General features: G+C 48.7%; 1 protein-coding gene across 2 annotated transcripts; it reads right to left on the reverse strand.

Moving 5' to 3' along the window:
• Positions 1 to 3,799: 3,799 nt before the first annotated feature.
• On the reverse strand, positions 3,800 to 10,885 carry LOC120962033 (uncharacterized). Of its 2 annotated transcripts, XR_012205695.1 has the most exons (8): positions 10,354 to 10,885; positions 10,118 to 10,198; positions 7,274 to 9,536; positions 6,775 to 6,835; positions 6,454 to 6,676; positions 6,290 to 6,384; positions 6,104 to 6,169; positions 5,817 to 6,031 (listed from the first exon to the last, which is right to left on the reverse strand). XR_012205695.1 is itself a non-coding variant. In XM_073511209.1 (5 exons), the coding sequence occupies exons 1-4, from the start codon at positions 6,380 to 6,382 to the stop codon at positions 5,625 to 5,627; spliced, it is 309 nt and encodes a 102-aa protein (XP_073367310.1). In that variant the 5' UTR covers positions 6,383 to 6,462; the 3' UTR covers positions 3,800 to 4,270; positions 5,512 to 5,624. The 2 variants fall into 2 exon arrangements, 1 of the variants encoding a protein (XP_073367310.1); XM_073511209.1 differs by lacking the exons at positions 6,775 to 6,835; positions 7,274 to 9,536; positions 10,118 to 10,198; positions 10,354 to 10,885 and adding exons at positions 3,800 to 4,270; positions 5,512 to 5,628 and having other exon boundaries at positions 5,886 to 6,031; positions 6,290 to 6,462.
• Between the last annotated feature and the right edge of the window lie 10,719 nt (positions 10,886 to 21,604).

Genomic DNA, 21,604 nt, shown 5'->3' on the forward strand with positions numbered 1-21,604 from the left:
TAATTTGGCAATGCTGGCTAGACAAGCATGGCGCTTGCTACAGGATCCAGGTTCGTTGAGTGCAAGAATATTGAAAAGTGTTTATTTCCCAGACACATCAATCCTGCTGGCGACGTTAGGTAATCACCCAAGCCAGATTTGGAGGTCCATCATCGAAGGTCGGGACACTTTGAAACAAGGGCTGATCAGGCGTATTGGCAATGGTAACAACACAAAAATCTGGGAGGATAACTGGCTACCTCGCGAGGAGATGATGAGGCCATATGGATGCATATCAGCCAACCCCCCGGTCATGGTTTCAGAACTCATCAACGCAACAAATGCCACATGGAACATACCGCTACTGAATACAACTTTCATGACATTTGACGCGACGGTAATTTCAGGCATCCCACTTTGTACCATGAATATGCAGGATTTTTGGAGCTGGGCACACGAACGAAGTGGACAGTTCTCGGTACGTTCGGCCTATAACATGCTCGTTGCGACAAGACAGAGAAGAGAAGCGTGGCTTGAAGGATCGGCGGGATCATCAACCACTCGCACCGACGAAGGATCATGGAAAACACTGTGGAAGACGGCGGTCCCATCCAAAGTGCGTATGTTCTTGTGGAGGTTATCTAAGCAATCCTTACCCACCGAGGATGTCAGAGCACACCGTAAAATGTCGACAACAAGTACCTGCGGCTTCTGTGGGGCTCAAGACTCATGGCGGCACTCCCTCCTACAATGCACTGTTTCAAGATGCACTTGGGCATTAGTCGACGAAGAGATGAGCTGCACCCTCGCGTCCTCCACAGATACGAGTGCCAAGAGCTGGCTCTTTAGCCTGCTTGATACATTACCACATGATAAATTTGTCCTACTGGCGGTGACCCTATGGGCAATATGGACAGCTCGACGAAAGGCCATTCATGAGGCGATTTTCCAAACTCCACATGCAATACAAATGTTCATCACTCGGTTTATTGCAGACCTGGAAGCTATCCGTACTCCTAATCCTACACGGGCTCCGTTGGCAAGGACAGGTGCTTCGATACAGCGGCCGCGGGCACCTCCCGCAACATACGCCAAAATCCATGTTGATGCAGGAGTACGCACCCGCAGAGGTGGAGCAGCCGTAGCCGTGTGCAGGGATACCCAGGGCTTGTTCTTGGGTAGTTCGGCACTTGTCATTCCAGGAATTTGGGATCCAGCCACACTGGAGGCGATGGCATGTCGTGAAGGCATCGCATTGGCAGAAGATCTTAATATTCAGCGTTTTGTGTTGTCGTCTGATTGCAAGCAGGTGATTGGGGACATTGCCAAGGGAAACAAAGGACCCTACGGTGCCATCATCACGGAAATTATCTCTAGATCGTCACCACTATCTTGTACCTTTATTTTTGAAAGTCGTCGTTGTAATTTCAAAGCTCATAAGTTAGCTAAATTTGCTTTGTCTTTAGCTCAGGGGCGTCATGTATGGCTTGGCCAGCCACATGACCAACCATGTATCCCACTTTCTGTGGATTTTGAATAAAGTGGCTTTACCCTAAAAAAAACCAACCCTTTCACGTGCGCCAGCTCACGGACATCGAGCGGCCGGAGCGCGCGCACGGCCAGGCACGACTCAACTCGACTCGAGCCCCGGGCCCCGGCTCGGGGGGTGAGCCGTCGTGGGCTTCCGCGCGATCACGGATGGTGATGGATCGGTCTTGCTCGCTCGGCTCACAATGCATGCAGCGCCCCCGCTTTGTCCCTAGAAATATAAAATCAATTTCCTTTTGCTGATTGATTATTTGTGAGGAAGTAGTAGCATCTGAACAGCATGCGTTTTTGCAAGTGTAGAGCCAGAACCAACGACAAGGTTTATGGAAGCAATCAGGAAGGGCCCCTTTGGACCATACTAGTGGTTGGGGCGCACCCTTGGTGCGCCACCTGAGAGGAAATTGAGGCGGTGCCTGGTGGGGTGCACCCCTTCCACTGTCTTACCATATTTACATGAGATCAAGAAGAAAGTACAAACAATGACAGTATAGATACTAATATCAGTCTAACAATATGCACACTAATAGCCGTAATAGTATAGACACTAAAAATCAATGATAACAGAGATAAAGTAATTCAAAAGGAACTGACAACAAGGTTTCAAAAATAGAGCATTGTACGACACACATAGTTCAAACAGAGATAAGAAACACAGTGCGCAAGCCGTGGTCCTCGAACGTGTAGTTCCCGCGCGGCAACTCTCAGTCGGCCGTCGTCCAGGTGGATCATCAGCGACAACATGGGCAAGGCGTGGCCCGCCGCCCCGACGCTTCTAGAACGCCGCCGACATTGATGGCGATGTGGTGGCCACGGATCTGGACAGAGAAGCGCCTAATGTAAAACACTCTTCCATAAGTTTTTGAGTTGGAGATGAAGAAACATTCGAAACAAAACATATTGTCCTAAGCTTTGGCCCTTTAGGCGAATCCTTGATGGTATTGGCTCATAGGCTAAATTGTACTGCAGATTGATCAAAGTAATAGGAGCACATGACGTTCTTAAATTTCAACTGCTTTGCCTCAATTCCCTTATTATGTATCTCCTACCAAGCATGGGGCATCCAGTTTATATACTAAACTAATAAGATTGAATAATCCATAAAGTAGACGAATGGAAATGCAAGCAAGAGGGGAAACCCTGGAAATATGATTTGGCAGATGGAATAGGTGCATGATCCATACAATGGACAGCTAGGCGTGAGCCAAAAACAAGTTTTGTCACTTATGTGGGTACAACCGCCTGACATGCATATACTGAAAAGCGATAAAACTGGAGCATATCTGAAACCCATAATTCCTTTTAGATGATACCTTTGCATACAGTAGTGAAGCAAGCTCATAAAATTTGTATGGTTTGTGCAGGAAAAACATGCGACTGGAAAACAATATCATGTGGTTTACATGCAAAATTATAACATGAGTTAGCTCCAAAGCATTGAAAATTTCAAAGCAATTTCCAGGCACAATTACTTCATTGTTGATAAAGGTCGGCCTCGATGAAACACCACAGTTTGATGATAATTTCCTAGTCCTTGCTTCCTTTGAGGCTTCCATTCTTAATGGTACTATTAAACAAGTGCGCAAATGCAGCTATCACTATCGGTATAAAAAGATTGGGATGATACAAAAGAACAAGAATACAAGAAATTAGCTACACACAGACATTCAGGTATTCGGACACAACATATGCATCTGAAAAATAATTCACCCAAACCTAAAAATTGAAGCATAAAACCTACAATTAATGAGATAAAAGTGGAGAAATGAAAACAACATTCTTCAAAAGGAAAATCATCTCAATTTCTAATAAATCATCGTTATTCAGGAAATAAATATATACAATGTATATATACCTACTTAATAAATATTTGAGCAATTGCAATACACTCAATTTGTTCTGCTTTGAAATGCACTGGTATGCTGAGAAAAAAAACTTGGTAGGTGACGGTTAGTAAAAATGGCTGAGACTGGAGATAGATGCACCAGAGTAAGACTTATATAGGTGTGAACAGCAAACAAACATAGCTAATATCATGTAGTCATGCACAACTCGGTTCATTCCAACATGCCTTATGGTGCTTAGAAATTACACATTCATCAAACAAATACAAAATAATGCAAGGCAGAACATGAGGTGACGATCACAGAACTTAACCTGAATAACTGAATCTAATATTTCATACATTACACTACATTATGCAATAACTCACACTACCAGATGGTAGTCTCCAACAAATTAAAATTGGTGCGCCATACCAAGAGGCCTTGTAGACAAAGCATATATATTGTTCAAAGCAAAGCGTGGGGTAACATATTACTACTCAGCAGTCATCATACTCAGGCACATGATTCAGGGAGTCAATAAACAGTGGGGGTGGCTCATAACTTGATGAAGCCAATGTCCTTGGCGTTGGTGCGGAAGCAATGCCTGCAGACCCGTACTTCCGGATCAGGCCATGCGAGTTGCCGCAGACACGGGATACTCATTCATCAGATCGCACTCATGGAAATTCGAGGTATATGAGAACAAACAATAATCAGAAACCAAGAGGGGTAGTGAATCCAGAGAAAGGCAATGGAGATGGGCATACCTGGGCGTGGCGGAACCCACAGTAGCTGAAGGTGGCAGCCATAACACCAATGCAATACAGTCATAATAGTAACCATTTCGTTTGCAAGTCGACCCAGCATCGTCATCGTCGATAGTGTTGACGCGCTCGCACTTGTCGACCTATTCACTGTATCTGCAGGAAAAAGAATTCAATCCTTAGTTCCAGGTCCGGATAAGCCTATAACTCGTTGGATTCAAGTTACATATCAATAGGCTCAGTCAGCGCCGCACCAAAGAAAACAGACGATCAGTACAACATACTGAACACATGTAGCTCATCGAGGGTAAACCTCTACTTAAGACTATTCCATTTACATGACATAGTTATACAAAAACTTCAACACATGTGGCTCAACAAAGTCTAACCTCTACAGCACTATATTTCCTTTAAACGATATTTTTATATAGGTTCAGTTTTGAACTTCTGATGATGTAGGTTTGTTTCAAGAAATCAAGTTAACTCATAGGGAGCCACATGACCTGCCTTACAGACATGATGGTGTGATTTAATAGCAACCAAGCAAGCATATAATTGTACATGATTACTACCTCAGCTCTGCTCCATTATGATCTAGTTGATTAGAGTGACTGAACACCCAAGAGTATATAAGACGAGCATGGCTGTAGGAAATTTATGGATATGCTATACCCTGTTCCTAGAACTGTAACAATTAGGTTGAGAAGAAACAAAAACAATGAGATGTCTGGTGTGGAATTTCTAGCTGAGAATCAATCAGTACGACATCTGCATTAGGAAGTAAAATCTGCAGTTCTATGTATCATTTGGGCATACGTAAGCTTTCCTGGGAAAGGCTGTCCCTCATAAACTCATGTGATGAACTGAACTTTGATTACAGTTAAAGATCAGCAATGTGTAGCAGTTACAGGACCAACAGAAATGCATTACTGGCAATGTACATTCATAAAATAAATCAAAGATAAGGCCCAATCACATAGATCCACAAAAATATAAAACCTACAGAAAGATATAAAAACAATAATTATCACACAACAGTTATGATCTATCTTCTTGAAAACAAAAATACATGGCTCATCTTATTTCCTCATATTTAGTACAGAACACGATGGGAGATAATTGAGCAGCACACCAACACAACAAGTGCCAAAATTATATTTATTGGATGCAAGTGAAACTAAAAGACATGGGCATGCATCGAAGTTGTTTGTTTGTTTATTGGACTTTAAAGCAACACAGATTATTTTGGTCAAATAGACAAACAGATTTCTTGGATCTGAGGCTAGAGAACGACCAAACAAACATCATATAAGAGACTAAATATATAACATTAGCAAGCTGCATAATATTTAACATGATAGAGTTAAATAAGAAAAATCTAAGGGAGCAGATGGTACCTAAATCACGCGGGCTTCCATTGGTGGAAAATTGCCGGTTATCAGCTATTTGTTTTGACACATTTCCAGGGAACTCTGTTCGTAACAGACATTGGAAGTTGAATCTATGCCCTTTACCTACAGCAAGTAAATATTGAAAATGACTCATAGAAAGGTATCCTCGTTGTTGCTTCTCCTTCTTGCTGTTGCTACTGGTTTTGGCCATAGAGGCATCGGAGTACAAAAATTTGGTAAGTAAAGGTGCAAGTGCTCCCTCAGATTACTTTCGACAGGAAACGACTCATACAAGAACTAAACAATCACAATAATGAGAGTTAAACTCAAGATGAATAAGCATCGGACTGTTTGTTATGTACACAAAGTTAACATGCCACCTTAAAAGCTCTGGTTCATGAACAAGAATAACAGCTTTGCCATGTTGGTCATACTGTGGTCGGCCTGCACGACCCATCATTTGTAGAATATCTGTGATAACATAATCAACATATCTTTTTGTTTTCTCACCATAGTATTCAGTACCCTACAAAAGAATGGAGTAAGTGCTCAGATAAATGACCGTCGAAGATGAAGAAAATATGAAGCATCATGTCACCTTGATTATGGAAAGGTGAGATGGAAGATTGACACCCCAAGCCAGTGTGCTAGTGCATACCAATACCTGCCAAAACAATAAATTATGTTTACATTTTTCTCAACTATGCAACCAAGTTCAGATAAAATAGACTGCAATGACCATACTCAAGTGTAGCAAAGAACATGTTATCAATGAAGAGCACACCTGAATCTTATTGTTTGAAAAGAGTTCCTCGACCAAGGATCTATCTCTAATATTTAGACCTCCATGATGCAGACCTATTCCAAACTGAGGCATGACTCAAATTGCTATCAGTGACTTGTGAAAGAATTATGTCTAGAGAGTTATCTGCCAGGCCGAGGAACTACCTTGGTTTCTCATCGGATGCTGCAAGCTGCAATATAGAGTAGGTGAGGGCAGAGGGAGGCTTCTCCCATCGTCATGGCTTGGTGGGAAGCTCAGCAGTATATGCTGCAGGTGAGGAGAAACCAATGGGGGCTCTCGAGCTTCGTCTTTGTTTCCAGGGATAGGGTAGCTGTAGCTTGAGTCTGGTGATGATGGGACTTCAAATCCAACAACCTGCACCCCTTCCTACACCCATATTATGTATGTTAACCACCGATCATCATAAATACAAACATGATAGAGACAGCAGTTTAGAAAAGAAAGAAAGCGGTTAATGTACTTACATGGTCATCCCTACCTTGTCGGTGCTCCATATTGCTGCAAGACTCTGTTCTGTTGCCTATCCTGATCCTCATAAACGAGTATATGAAAAACGTTGGCGTGAGTAATTAATTTTAGTAGCTTGTGTGCAGTGCAAGTTGAAAAAAACAAGAGCTGTCGTAACTTACAGATAACAACTATAAATCACATATAACAATCATTCACTGAACGAAGTATGCATATTTTGTATCTCTATCATGCACTGCATGCAAAAGAAACTGTTGATTTTTGCATGAACCAAATGGATATGAGATACCATAGAAAACAAAAGCTAGCAGTAAACTAATTACACATTTAACCGATGGAATTTTCCCAGCAAGTAGATTTGTTATCAAACTGCTCTGCTACAACAGAGAGTGAGAGAGCATTGTTGGGGAACGTAGTAATTTCAAAAAAATTCCTACGCACACGCAAGATCATGGTGATGTATAGCAACGAGAGGGGAGAGTGTCGATCATGTACCCTCGTAGACCGTTAAGCGGAAGCGTTATGACAACGCGGTTGATGTAGTCGTACGTCTTCACGATCGACCGATCCTCAGTACCGAACGTACGGCACCTCCACGTTCAGCACACGTTCAGCTCAGTGACGTCCCGCGAACTCACGATCCAATAGAGCTCGAGGGAGAGTTTCGTCAACACGACGGCGTGGTGATGATGTTGATGAAGCTACCGTCATAGGGCTTCGCCTAAGCACCGCTATGATATGACCGAGGTGGATTATGGTGGAGGGGGGGGGCACCGCACACGGCTAAAAGATCAATGATCAATTGTTGTCTCTATGGGGTGCCCCCTTGCCCCCGTATATAAAGGAGCTAGGGGAGAGGCGGCCGGCCAGGAGGAGGGCGCACCAAGGGGGGGAGTCCTACTCCCACCGGGAGTAGGACTCCTCCTTTCCTAGTAGGAGAAGGAGAAGGGAAGGAAGGGAGAGAGGAAGAGAAGGTAAAAGGGGGGCGCCGCCGCCCCTCCTTGTCCAATTCGGACTAGAGGGGAGGGGGTGCGCGGCTGCCCTGGCCGCCCCTCCTCTTCTCCCACTAAGGCCCATTAGGCCCAATATACTCCCCGGGGGGTTTCCGGTAACCCCCGGTACTCCGGTATATGTCCGAAACCTCCCGAAACACTTCCGGTGTCCGAACATAGTCGTCCAATATATCGATCTTTACGTCTCGATCATTTTGAGACTCCCCGTCATGTCCGTGATCATATCCGGGACTCCGAACTACCTTCGGTACATCAAAACACAAAAACTCATAATACCGATCGTCACAGAACTTTAAGCGTGCGGACCCTACGGGTTCGAGAACTATGTAGACATGACCGAGACATGTCTCCGGTCAATAACCAATAGCGGAACCTGGATGCTCATATTGGCTCCTACATATTCTACGAAGATCTTTATCGGTCAAACCGCATAACAACATACGTTGTTCCCTTTGTCATCGGTATGTTACTTGCCCGAGATTCAATCGTCGGTATCTCAATACCTAGCTCAATCTCGTTACCGGCAAGTCTCTTTACTCGTTCCGTAATGCATCATCCCGCAACTAACTCATTAGTCACATTGCTTGCAAGGCTTATAGTGATGTGCATTACCGAGAGGGCCCAGAGATACCTCTCAGACAATCGGAGTGACAAATCCTAATCTCGATCTATGCCAACTCAACAAGTACCATCGGAGACACCTGTAGAGCACCTTTATAATCACCCAGTCACGTTGTGACGTTTGGTAGCACACAAAGTGTTCCTCCGGTAATCGGAAGTTGCATAATCTCATAGTCATAGGAACATGTATAAGTCATGAAGAAAGCAATAGCAGTAAACTAAACGATCAAGTGCTAAGCTAACGGAATGGGTCAAGTCAATCACATCATTCTCCTAATGATGTGATCCCGTTAATCAAATGACAACTCATGTCTATGGTTAGGAAACTCAACCATCTTTGATTAATGAGCTAGTCAAGTAGAGGCATACTAGTGACACTATGTTTGTCTATGTATTCACACATGTATTATGTTTCCGGTTAATACAATTCTAGCATGAATAATAAACATTTATCATGATATGAGGAAATAAACAATAACTTTATTATTGCCTCTAGGGCATATTTCCTTCAAGCATGATGGTATGCTAAACGATTTCAGTATAACAAATGATTATACTGACAAAGTGGCAAAGATCTCAACTACATAAATGATTTCAAACAAGTAGCTCGTCCTGAGGTAAATAGTTGCAACTACAACGGAATCAATGCAAGTCAACAGAAAATGAAACAAGACAAGAAGACAACTTGATTATTGTTGCAGCGAAAATAATTAACAATAAACTGTTAAAACTCACTCTTAACGATATTATTCATTCGGATATAAACTAAGAAAACTCCTAACTTCCACAGTGGCATGCCGCCTTATCAAACTCTATTCCTCCTATCCTTACTGGCTTAGCATGGCATAGAGATATCTACCATAACCTATTTATTTTGTTGGTAAGAAAGCCGAACTTGCTATGAATATTTTGCGCTGATCTGGTTCTGCAAACAACGAATCGATATCTTCATTGTATAATACTACATCCATCTGTGTTGAACTGTCCATTTCCTAATAAAAAAGATCATCGGTACTCCACGGTATCATGAATATAATGTGCTATGTAAATAAAGGTGCATCCCACCACTCCACGCATCCTGAACAGCTGTGCTCATTTGGCTTCCCAATTTCCCCACACCGTAGCTGCATGGCATAGCAGGTAGTTAGGCATGTCGGATCAGAACAGACGACCAGATTGGTAGCATCAGCATGTCGTTTTGCGGCAGCTTCATGTCAAAGAAGCAGCAAGGACAAGTATTTTGGGAGCTCAACCCAGGGTTTTGGCTATAGTTTAATATTACAGGGGCTCGGAATTTTACTGTCAAATAGTTTCAAACAAATTAAGAAATTCAAAATCTTAAGTCAAGCAAGAACTTGAGGGCTTAACAGAAGAACAGAACAACACTCCCAACGTAGGGGTTGGAGACCTGCTCCTTGGATTGACCCTTGAGGGTCTAAAAAGTTGATGCTACATTTATCATTATTACTACCAGTAGATGGGATCAAATATGCCAGCTTCAGAAATTGTGTCGCATACCCACTGCTAGAGAAAAAACCGATGCGCAACTGGGATTCGAACCCGTGACCACTGACCACTTCGGTGTTAAACAGGGGCGGAGCCAGTTAAGGTCATGGGTACATATGTACATTATTTTTTGAAAAAAGAACTTAGAGCTCTGAGTTAACCCAATAATTATTTAGTAAAACATTAAGCTTCAAGCTACCTGTACACACAACGGAGGGAGTATAAGATAGTGGCCAGCTATGTACTTGCTTAGTGACAGAAAAACAGAGCAGCGTTCCACCTGAATTGGATCAAGATGAAAAGAAAAACAAGAATCACATATTAGGAAACTAAAACGTGAGTGTGTGTGTGTGTGTGTGTGTGTGTGTGTGTGTGTGTGTGTGTGAACAGATGCGACAACAGTGGCGGAGTGAGGGGAGGAAGAACGGGACGGACCCCAACAAAAGTCACGGATGGGCGTTCGCGGCTTGGCCTAGCCAGCCACCGCCACGTCTCCCCCTCCCTTCGCCTACGATGGCGTGCTCCCCGCCGGTTTCCTGTTCGGAGGCTCGCGGACGAGCGTCTCCGGCGGCCCTCCCCTTCCCTGCAGACCCATGACGCTGCTCCTCCTTGTCCATGTCCTTGCCCTCTCCTCCACTCCGTGAGGCGTCCGCCGCCTTGGTCTTCAGCCTCCCTGCTCCACCCCCTTCCGTCTACACCCCACGCCGCGCCGGCGTCCAAAACGGCGCCCTATGCCGACAACAGTGGCGGCTAGGGTTAGCCATGGTGGCAGGAGGACGAGGCGAGCGTCAAATCGAGTTGGTGGAGGAGATAGGACGGATCGAGGATAACACAAGGGGGGCTGGGCGGAGCCGGAGACCGCCGGCAACGGCCGGAATCGGCCGCCGGCCGAGAGGTGGAGAGAGGTTCGAGAGAGGGATAGAGAGCGCTTCAGAGAGAGAGATGCAGGCGAGAGTGACGAGAGGATGGGCTGCGTTTTTTTTTTTTCCTGGCCAGTACACATCAGACTCTCGCTATTGGCCGTGCTGAACAGTATGCGTGATGATGTGGCACGCGCGAGGATGCGCCATTTGCGCGACGCGTAATGGGTTGTATTCAGGAGCTGGAAGGAAACTCTATAAAAAATCTACCCATGAAAAGTCATGCAAGGGTAGGCTAGGTCAACCTGGTTGCTAGCTAGCTATGCTGCGTGAAATATAGTAGCATATATTTGTGGCGTATGATGATTGGCAGAAGTAGACTCTCCTCCACCATCAGATCACGCAAGTTAAACTGTCCAATTCTTTTGCTTCGCTGGCTCCCCTTGGTATCCGTGAATGAAGTTATGCGCAGAGTAAAAGGAATCGGAGGGAGTAACATAAGAATGCACAGTTTTTTTTCCCGACAACCATAAGAATGCACAGCTAATAACATAAGAATGAGACACGAACATTAGACGGTTATGTATCCCACCCCATAATTAGCCACACCCTGTAAAGTCCTTCTTGTATGTATGCGCCGGCGCATGCAGATGCTAGCTACTTGCATAATGTGTGTGTTTGTCCAATGAACCACCGCCACCAGAACTCATGTATTATATAGTCCATAAGAGGGAGTTGTTGATTAAGTACTTATGCCAACACAGTTCTATGCTTATAATATTTTAAACGACGTCATGCTCGCAGAAAACCCTTTACAAGCGTGCATGAGAAATCATAATAATCGCGTTAACACATATAGAATGCAGTCTTGTCTAAAAAATACTACTCATTGAGTACGATAAAATACAGTTCGTGGATCAGCTGCATGCATGCTTCTTTCATATAAAGCGGATTGTTCTGTACCTCTGTTTCATTTTTTCTCAAACGATATATACTCCTACCCCATTGCAACCCATAAAATAATGCCAGCAAAATAAGCAGTCCTGCAATTTGCTGTCACCCAACCCATTTCCGGAATTGTTAACGAGATATCTCTCCGCTTTGCAGGCGGAGTAATATGCAGGGCAGTATTGGCGGGTGCAGGCGCGAGTTGGGCCGCTGCATGCCTGACTGCGCGCCTACGTGGACGGAAGCGGCATGTCGAGGAGGACTGGTAGCGCGCGGCGCGGGTGGGGCACATTTCGGGGAGTGTTTTTTTTTATTAGTAAATGATCAAGATTTTGTGGAAGAAAAAGATAAACGAGGAAAGCCTTAGAGCAACTCCAAAGAGCGACCAATTTCGTACGTCGGTGTCTGTTTGGGTCGGTGCGGACAAAAATGGCGGCCCAACGCGTCAACCCAAACCCAAATCACGTACGCTTCGCATCCGCGCTGACGCATTTGCGGCCCAAATTTGCGCCCCAAATGCGTCGGCGCGGACGCGGAACGGACGCCGCGCGCGCTTCTCGGTGTCCGCCACGTTCCCACCTGGCGGTCGTCCAACTACCCGCTGCTCACGCGGTCAGCTTAGTTTATGACCACGGGCCCACGCGTCAGCAACGGCGGTCGTCCTTTTTTAAGCCGACCGTCCGGCGGGGCCGTCCTCATCCAAACTCGCCGTCCACATCTAGCAAGCTCTGCTCCCCCTCGCCGGCAAACCCTAGCCACCACCACCATAGCGAGATGGGGATCTTCTCCGGCGCCAGCAGCAGCAAGGCCAAGGGCAAGGCCCCCGCCATCCCTTTCCCCTCGCAGTTCCTCCCGCCTTCGCCGGCAGAGGCAGCGCGTGAACGTGCCAGTGCACCAGGCGGAGTGGCACTGGCAGTACCGCGTGCCTCTCCCATACCCCGACGCCACCCTGCCGCACGACTGGCATCTAGATCCGGATAGGATCCCAGTGCCGGCGGCGCCGCTGTCGGCTAGGGCTCACGCGGAGGAGGTGCGGAGCCGGCGGGCGCTGCTGACGCCGGAGCAGCGCCGCGATCCCCGCCTACGCAACCGACTCGCCCAACTGGGCGAGGTGGTTCGCCTTCGAGCACGAGGAGGTGAGGCGACGGGGCGTGCGCGAGGTCGACCGCAGTGTGCCGCCGCCGTCGTTTGTCGTCCGCGAGGAGGACCAGGCAGTGAAGGACGCCTACCAGGCGACCCTTGCGGCCGTCTACCGGGAGAGCGAGGAGTACGAGCGGTGCAGGGCGGAGGCGGTGGAGGAAGAGGAGGCTCGGTACGAGGCGGCAATGGCGCAGGCCATGGCCCTCTCCGCGGCGGGCGACTGCGTGCTGCCGTCGGTGGCCCCGCCGTCCCCTCCCCGACACTGCGTCAAAGGCGAGCCGGATCCGCAGCTGGGGCCGTCCCCCATCAAGCGCTACTCCTGGACGGGAGTAGTGCGCGAGTGAGTCTCAGCGCCACCGGTTTAGATGGGGGCGACGCCGGCACAGGAGGCGGCGTACCTCGAGCACTGGCGCCAGATCCGGCTGGCCGAGGAGCGCCGCGACGGCGAATACCTCGAGAAGCTCGAGCGCGACGCCGAGGAGGAGGCGCGCCAGGCCGCCGCAGCCCAGGCGGCGGCACAACCCGTGGCGGCATTGCCCGCGCCCGACATGAACGCGCTTTGGAACACGACGTTCCCCTGGGCCGGTCCGGCACCGACGCTCATCGACCTCACGGACCCCGAGGACGCCGACGCCGACGCCTAGGGCAGCGTGCCACCTCGTAGTTTAGGTTGTTTTTATTTTTCTTAAATGCAAATGTGGACGCGTGGACTCTCGCCGGCCTTTGTGGCCGGCTTTAATGTTTAATTAATGTTGTTCTTTTTTAAATATGCATGCGTTATTTTTTTTCTAGCGCCGTCAAAATGGGTCGGGCTAGCGTTGGGCGCATATGCCGACCCAAACGCGGAAGATGTCCGTGTTCGCCTGGCCGACCCAAACGGACAAAATCGTCGTCCATTTGTGTCGTCCCGTTAGAGTTGCTGTTATCTGCAAATATGGAGAGGAGTGCGGGAAAATTGTCATAGTTTCCTTCCTATATCAGACGGCTATATTGCAGGATGGCAGGCACATCATCATCATCAACTCTATTTTTATAAGAGTAGAGATAATCGGCTAGGGAGAAAAGAAAAGAAAAATCAAAAGGCCCAGACAGAGCAGAGCAGAGGATAGGGATTTATTTATTTTTTTGACGCGGAAGTTGGGTTGGGGTGAGCTGGGAATGGGCGGAAGCCAGCTGGGACGCAGCACCCGTCGCCGCTCGCGTCGACTCCGCCGACGGCCTAGGCCCGGTCCATGGACGGCCCCGTTGAGACGGTACGAGCTGGAACAGAGGAGTAATTATCATCAGCACGAGTGCGCAAGCGAGGTACACTACTCGCGGTCATTTCATCGTCTCGATCGAATGGTCGCGACCACCGAATGGTACAGAGAGGATGCGACGCTGCTGGATCGGCTCGCCCCACGCCAACCGAACAATTTTGTTTGGCACGGAGAATCCGGCTACAGTGGCCACACCGCATGCATGCATGCTTCCTGGAGGACAGCCAGGCCCCGAGGACAGCACGTTTTCAAGAGACACCGCCGAGCATGACAAGGTGGCGGCGCTTGCCCTGCAGCCGAAGGAGTGCGAACAAAAGCTCTTTTCGCTCCGCGGTCGCTCGCGCTCAGCCACCCAACACTGTCAGTCTGTCGACCATGCGGCGGCGGGGCCAGCACAGCGAGCGCACCAGCGTCGTCTTCGCTGGTCGTGCTGCGGCGACACAGTCGTCCTCGTCGCTGGCGGTCAGCGTGCCGCGGCGCGCTCACTGCCGCGCCGAAATCAAACCGTCACATGCCTTGCCTGCCGGCGAGGGAGGCCCTCGCCGGCTCGTGCCCGGCGCAGGCCTCCCCAGCTATACAGCTGCACTGCGGGCCTATGTACGGGCTGTACAGCTAAGCAATGAGAAACCAGCCCCGCCTGCCACGCTCCGCTCGGCCACCACCCCTTTCACGTGCACCAGCTCACGGACCTGACTCGCCCCAAGCCAGCTAGCCGCCGCGCGCGCCGTCCGATAGCCATCGAGCGGTCTGAGCTCGCGCACAGCCAGGCACGGGGTACAGTGCGGTGCCAGTGTGCTCGCTCCACTCGACTCGAGTCCCGGGCCCCGGCTCGGGGGGTGGGCCGCCGTGGGCTTCCGCCAGACCACGAGGATGGGTCTCGCGCGCTCGGGGTTCACAATGCACGCTTCGGCTCCGCCCACCCGGACTTGTCCCCCGCAAAAAATACGCTTTCATTCCATTTCCTGCCTGTTCATGAGTAGCATCTAGAGAGCATGTGTTTTTTTTTTCGGAAAAAAAGAATTCTCATTACTCAAGGAGGCTTCTCAGCGAGAGCCAGGTTTATAACAAAGTCCATCCCGGCAGTAAGCCAGACTGCTGTGCGCGGAGTGCTACGGCCATAGGCGGCCAGCTCATGACTAATCATGTTCTGCAGACGGCTACAAAGAGTAAAAGAGATCTCCCTAACATCGCTTCCAGCCAACCTACGAATCTCCTTTATAAGTGCACGATGTGACGATCTATCCATCTCGCGTGTTGTAATCATCGACACCGCCTCCGCGCTATCCAACTCAACCAGAATAGGTAGGTTAGATCGGTGCAAGGCCAGCTCCAAGCCTTCTCTGCACGCTTCTAGCTCCGCCTCTAAAGCGTTGTCGCATGTACGTAGCTCCCTACATGCGCTGTAGATGATCTCGCCTCTGTCATCACGCAGGATCATACCTCCTCCTGCCGCACCTGTGGCCGCTATGTAGCTCCCATCCGTGTTCAACTTAACCCAGCCCGGCTGGGGCGGTACCCAGTGTGCGCGCACCTTGGGCGCCGTACTTTCTGGAGCGCGTGGTGGTGAAGGCAGGACCACCATCTTTCCTTTCTCTAGGTTACCATCAGGATGTTGCTGTATGCACATGAGTGAGTTGATGTATCCGTGCAAAAAGCGTCGAGAGGCTTCGGCAGTGGGTGGCGCCTTGTCGTGTGTGATCTCATTCCGGACATGCCATACTCTCCACATGGTCATGAGCACCACCAGTCTCGCCGTCTCATCCAAGGGGTCCAGCAGTGAAAAGATCCACTCTGGGCCAGTGTTGACGATGGCCTCCACCTTGGGGATGTTCCAGTCCAAGGCCATAACTCGCCAGAGCTCTCTTGCCAAGGGACACCTACAAAGCGCATGGAATCCATCCTCGCGTTCAACACCACACAAGGGGCAAATGTCAGTAAGCTCAAGGTGTCGCGAGGCTTTATTGGCCCAAGTAGCAAGTGAGTTGATGACGACTCTCCAAGCGAACACGCGTACCTTAAGGGGAGCAGGGCACCCCCATATGATCTTCCAGAGCCAGAGCCAACGACAAGGTGTATCGAAGCAATCAGATAGCGCTTTGGACCATATTCAGGGGCTGGAAGGAAACTCTACAAAATCTACTCTACCCATGAAAAGTCATGTACTGTAGGTCTAGGCCCACCTGGTTGCTAGCTAACTTTGCTGCCAGAAATATAAATTCATATAAGCCGTGGACCACCGGAATATTTTACTACTCCGGTTCTCAGCCATATGTGCACGATGATTGGCAAGACTCCTCCACCATCAGATTTAGTTGTTGGTCTAATAACATAAGAAATGAACAACTAATAACATATGAATGAGACGAGAACATGAGACGGTTATGTATCCAACTCATGATTAGGCACACGCTGTAAAGTCTTTCTTGTATCTATGCGCCGCGAGCATGCAGATGCTACTAGCTTTTTTTTCTCCTCTACAAAAACGTCACACTTGCGTAATGTATGTGCCGAGTGAACCACCGCCATAGAGAGAGTTGTTGATTAGTAAGAACATACTTCGGCTGGTACCATCCTATGCTTACATTATTCTGCGCAAATGTCTCCAGGCTCAAGAATTGGAGTGGAATATTTTCAGAAAAAAAAAACCCTTTACAAGCATGCAGGAGAAATCATAATCATGTTAACGCATAAAATACAATCCATGGATCAGCTGCGTGCTTCCTTAATTTATTTGAAGCGGATTTTGTTCTTTTCCCAAAAAACGATAGTCCTACCCATCGCAACCCAAAAAACAAGCTCGCGAAATCAAGCATTGCTGGAAATCGCTGTCATCTAATCCCTTTCTGAACAAAATAACTAATGATTCCTTACTGCTTTGTGGGAAGGAATATAAAAAAAAATTATATATCACGATCAAATTATGGGGAAGAGTACTCGTATTAGAGAGCGCAGTGGGTCGTTGCTTGGTGGTTGATGGTGGGTAGGCGTGGCAAGTTGGCGGGAAGGGCAGGGTGGTGGGGCCTCTGCATGCATGACTGCGCGCCTACTTGGAGGGAAGCGGCATCTCGAGGAGGAGTGGCAGCGCGTGGCGCGGGTGGGGCACATTTCGGGCTGTGTTTTTTAGTCGACATAAAAAAAGATGAAATAAAAAGGCGCAGGCAGAGCAGAACGGAGCGGAGGCAAGTTGGGTTGGGTGTGAGTCAGGCGGGCAGTCGGGTCGGGTTTGACCGGGTCAAGCACTACCAAACCCATGCCCGGATAGCAAATGGGCACAAGAGCATACCCATGACCCTACCCACGGGTCTTGAATAAGACCCATGCCCGAACCCGATGGGCAACCAGACCCATTAGGGTACCCATCAAGTTTGAAATAAATATTTTATTATAAATATATACTTTAAAATTTAGCATATAGCCAGATTTTCTGTTTATTTAGCACACTAGCTAGTGCACGCAGAAGTCACTTCACAATGGAGTAGCTGCTGCTCTGGAGTCTCTTATATAGGCAAAGTGCAGCACCCACCAGCGCGGCTAGGCGAGGTGGTACTAAATTTAACGAGCTGTCAACCGGCGTCGTTGTCTCATTGCCATGTGCTACCGGGCATGCAAATCAGGATACAAGCTGGGCTCAATTTGGAGGCCCAGTTGGCTGACAAGTTACTGGCCGTTGAGGCTTCTGCTTTAGCATCGAGTAGTGTTGGGCTGCTGCTAAGTTAACGATCCAAGCAATAACATTTAATTCATATCTGGGCCTTACAAGCGACCGACAAGAAATAAAAGGCAGATCAAAGCATACATGCATCGCTAGTACCCTACTGGCAGCGTCGTGTTGTTCTACATAAATACATTAATTAGCAAGTATATTTATAAAAACGTCCACACATACTATAAAATAAAAATATATTTTAATAACTAATATTAATCGGGCGACCCATGGGTAAAACATTAAACCCATGCCCTACCGAGGACTAATCGGGTTACCCATCGGGCTTACCCATGGGTGAATATGATGAATATGGTAACCCATACCATGCCCATTCGGGTCGGGAGCCCATGGGCGCGGCCCCATGGGTCGAATTGCCGGGTTGAGGTGTGAGCTGGGAATGAGCGGAAGCCAGCTTGGACTGCTGTACGGCCGGACGCAGCTCCCGTCGCCGCTCGCCTCGACTCCGCCGACGCCCTAGGCCCGGTCCATGGACGGCCCCGATGAAAAGTCCACCCTTCCTAGTCTCGTTCTGTTTTCCTGGCCAGAGCAGCACTGTAGCTTGCCGTGCTGTCGTCCTCTCTCGCATGTGTCCCACACACTTTACCATGCACGGGCCCACCCCCTCATTCCATTTCGCTCCAAAAGCCTGGCTTCCCCGCTATGCCCTCCGCCACCCTGCCAAATACCCGTCTTGCCCCTACCCCCTACTTCCATTTCGGGATTTGGTCCCCACAGATCTATCTTTGGCCGAAGAAAAGAAAAAAGACATGCAGCGGCACCACAGTGTGGGTGTGGTCTCTCTTCTCTCTCTTCTCGGCTGTGAAACATGCATCACCCGGGAACTCGCTCGCTGAATAGTCAAACAGAGTAGTATTAGCGATACGGACAAAACGCACTTGCCTTCTGAATAGTACAGTTGATGGAAGAGTTAAGTAATAATAGTAGTAGTATCAACTCCCGATTGGTCAACATAAGCTTTAGTTCTATTTATATTAGTAGTATCTTGACATGAAGGCCCTACATGGATTATTCCGGGAATTTTACTCCTCCGTTGTATCTTCCTTTTGGACAGCACGATGTTGTTCCCTGGTCCATTAATCTCCACGAGTATATAGATACTCGGCAGGAGGCTACGCGATTCGGGCGGTTGCGGGCGGCACGTGGTATTGAGTGGCGTGTGGTGGTTGTGGTGAACTCTATGCGGCGGCTGGCGTGGTTGCGGTGGAGGCAGGTCGTCGGGGTGGTCGGGTCAAGGCGACCCCGCGCCCTTGTGGTGCCGGACCTCTGCGACTCTTGATGGTGGCACTAGCTTGGTAGCAACCAAAATGTGCAGGTGCAGGGCTCCAGCGGCTGGCGACTTGGACTTGTTGGGATATTGGGGTGGGCCTGGTGGGTATCGGTGCTTCCGCTAGGCCGGATCTGGTCGGATGGATCTAGACCATGGAGGCCAATTGCCATGGCAGCACGACATCTTCGGTAGTTCGGGCAGTTGGCCCATGGCCATCGGTAGACCCTTTCCCAAGCCCCTTCATCAGACCCGCATCCACAGTCCTTTGCGCGCGGCAATAGTTTGAGTTGTTCGCTCTTGTCAGCCCTATGCGTTGACGACGGGGGAGTTTCCATCTTGGATGTCGGGGCGGCGACCCTGGATGGAAAAGGTAGCACTGGTGGTTCGTCGGCGGGCAACATGTCAGCGGTGGTGGCGCCTCCGCTTGTCTATGAGGGTGGCAGGGGGAGGGGGAAGGGGTGACGGGTGATCCTAGTGTTGTCGTGGCTTCAACGGCGGCTCCTCCTTGGTCTGGATCTGGAGGCCTTGCAATGGCTGCGGCGACCCTCCCTCTTCATTTGTTCGGTCGGCATCCTTAGTTCCGTCGATGGCACTTATGAGAGTCTAAGTGAAAGCTCCATGTTTCGGCACCGATGACGACTGCGCCTGCAGGTGTCGCTTCCCCCCTGGGGCGTTGTTGTGGGCCCCCTCATGGTGCCCAGGCTCCGGAGTGGAAACCCTTGTCCGGCCTCTAGAACTCAGCATTAGTTGCGCTCTGTGTCATTACCTTCTTGAGGGCATCGTCTTCGAGCCACACTACCTCTCAGTTGCAACTAGATGGCGGTTGCGGGATTGCTTGCGCCTGACATGTAGTGGCTTCGGCTCTGGCGTAGGGTGGTCCTGGTGATCTCCTATCCTTTACGTGTGCCCCTTGGGGGTCTTTGTTCTTGGTCCTTGCTATCTACCAGCAAGAGTGGCGCTCCACGGACCGGAGCAAGGGGGCTGCCTCATTTGCGAGTCGGCCCCCTCCGAAGAGGGCTTGGTGTGTTCGGTGCTATTGGGTCCCAGTGGTTTGTTTAGGAGGCATTGTTCCAGTCTTGTTCAGTAGTTTAGGTTGTCTTGTGGTAGGTGTGGCGTCTCCTGTTTTCCATGCTCGTTGTTGGGTTGGTGGAACTTGTCCCGTTTATCATTGAACAACGTATATGAGGATTCCTTACGACTTTGTATATGTTTGGCCGTTTGTGTATTTATCTATAAAAGGGGCGAAAGCCTGTTTGTGAGGAGACATGCTTGTTCCTAAGAAAAATATTGTTTCAAGCTTGGGAAGACAAAGAAGTATTGTTTTGCTTTTTTACGTGAAAATAGGAATGCTTCAAGGTAGTAGGAGAGAATTTGAACAGTGAAAATATATCCAAATGGGGCAGGCTGCAATGAAAAGGCCAGTTGCAATCCAGCATACTAGTATTAGTATTACTATATACTCCGAGTATGCATTATGAAGTGAGGACAGATTAAGTTAATTTGCCAATAATCGTGGAACTTTAACGGCCTCGGATTCTTCCAAGCGGATGATTCGGACTGCATCCTCTTGACTTGAACGCTTGACCGGTCTGGGAGGTTCACCAACACTGCATCACGAGATAATTATTGCTCCACATGCATGATAAAACTCCACGACAGCACCCATATGGCTCCTGTCATCGTGTGAGTAACGGAAACCTTATCCCACTGTACGTTTATACGCATGCGATTTCTTTACTGAGTACTACTAGTTTTTGTTATCCGTCCCGGCCCGGCCCCTAATATAATCACGAACGCTCCTGTTGCGACAGTAATGAGCAATTAAGTGCACGCTTATGTAGAGTCGCAGGCAGGGGCGCAGGGCGGAGAGTGGTAATAGTTGTGGCGTGATGTAATGAACAGTCGTGTCGTTGGCGTGATGGCAGCACGTACGGCGGTTTTGCTGGACTGTAGACGCAGCTCGATCGGCAATTGAGTGTGATGTACTCGTGGTCGTGTAGTGTACAGGAGTGGTAAAATACCCGTTGTAAAGCTACACACCTGGTCTGGTCTGGTCGTGGTCGACGACAACGACATAGCATGCTTGCAAATACCACTCATCATTCTTATTTTCTGATTCATACTACACGACTTTTGTTGTTGTTGCGAATCTCATACTACATGACGTGGCCCCCGTCAACTTCTGCCTGTTTGTTTTCCCATCTCACACGTGGAAAAAAGGTCCAATGTCGGTCATGCATTGGATGCCAATACATTCAAAGCCCAATTTCAATTTTCTTCGTCCGTTGATTAATTATCTCTATGTGATGTGTGGTCCAAGGAGAAGCTATTCCAAATTCGAAAACAGTCTCGAGTTACAGCCTCTGTCCGAGACAATAAAAAGGAGCAGAGATGGATCCAGCGAGGGCGGTGGCAGCCGATTGCGCAGTCGTGTTTGTTGGTGCGGGTCGGCGTATTAACACCAAGAGCATGGTTAATAGTATAG

The sequence above is a fragment of the Aegilops tauschii genome, chromosome 3 (assembly GCF_002575655.3).
Source record: "Aegilops tauschii subsp. strangulata cultivar AL8/78 chromosome 3, Aet v6.0, whole genome shotgun sequence".
NCBI classification, from domain to species: domain Eukaryota; kingdom Viridiplantae; phylum Streptophyta; class Magnoliopsida; order Poales; family Poaceae; genus Aegilops; species Aegilops tauschii.

What these genes read in the sequence shown, in the direction of transcription:
- LOC120962033 (XM_073511209.1), bottom strand. Translation starts at nt 6,382, where the DNA reads ATGCCTCAGTTTGGAATAGGTCTGCATCATGGAGGTCTAAATATTAGA. An exon ending in TTTCAAACAATAAGATTCAG is followed by an intron (nt 6,170 to 6,289) that starts GTGTGCTCTTCA and finishes TTGTTTTGGCAG; the next exon opens with GTATTGGTATGCACTAGCAC. An exon ending in CTCACCTTTCCATAATCAAG is followed by an intron (nt 6,032 to 6,103) that starts GTGACATGATGC and finishes ATTCTTTTGTAG; the next exon opens with GGTACTGAATACTATGGTGA.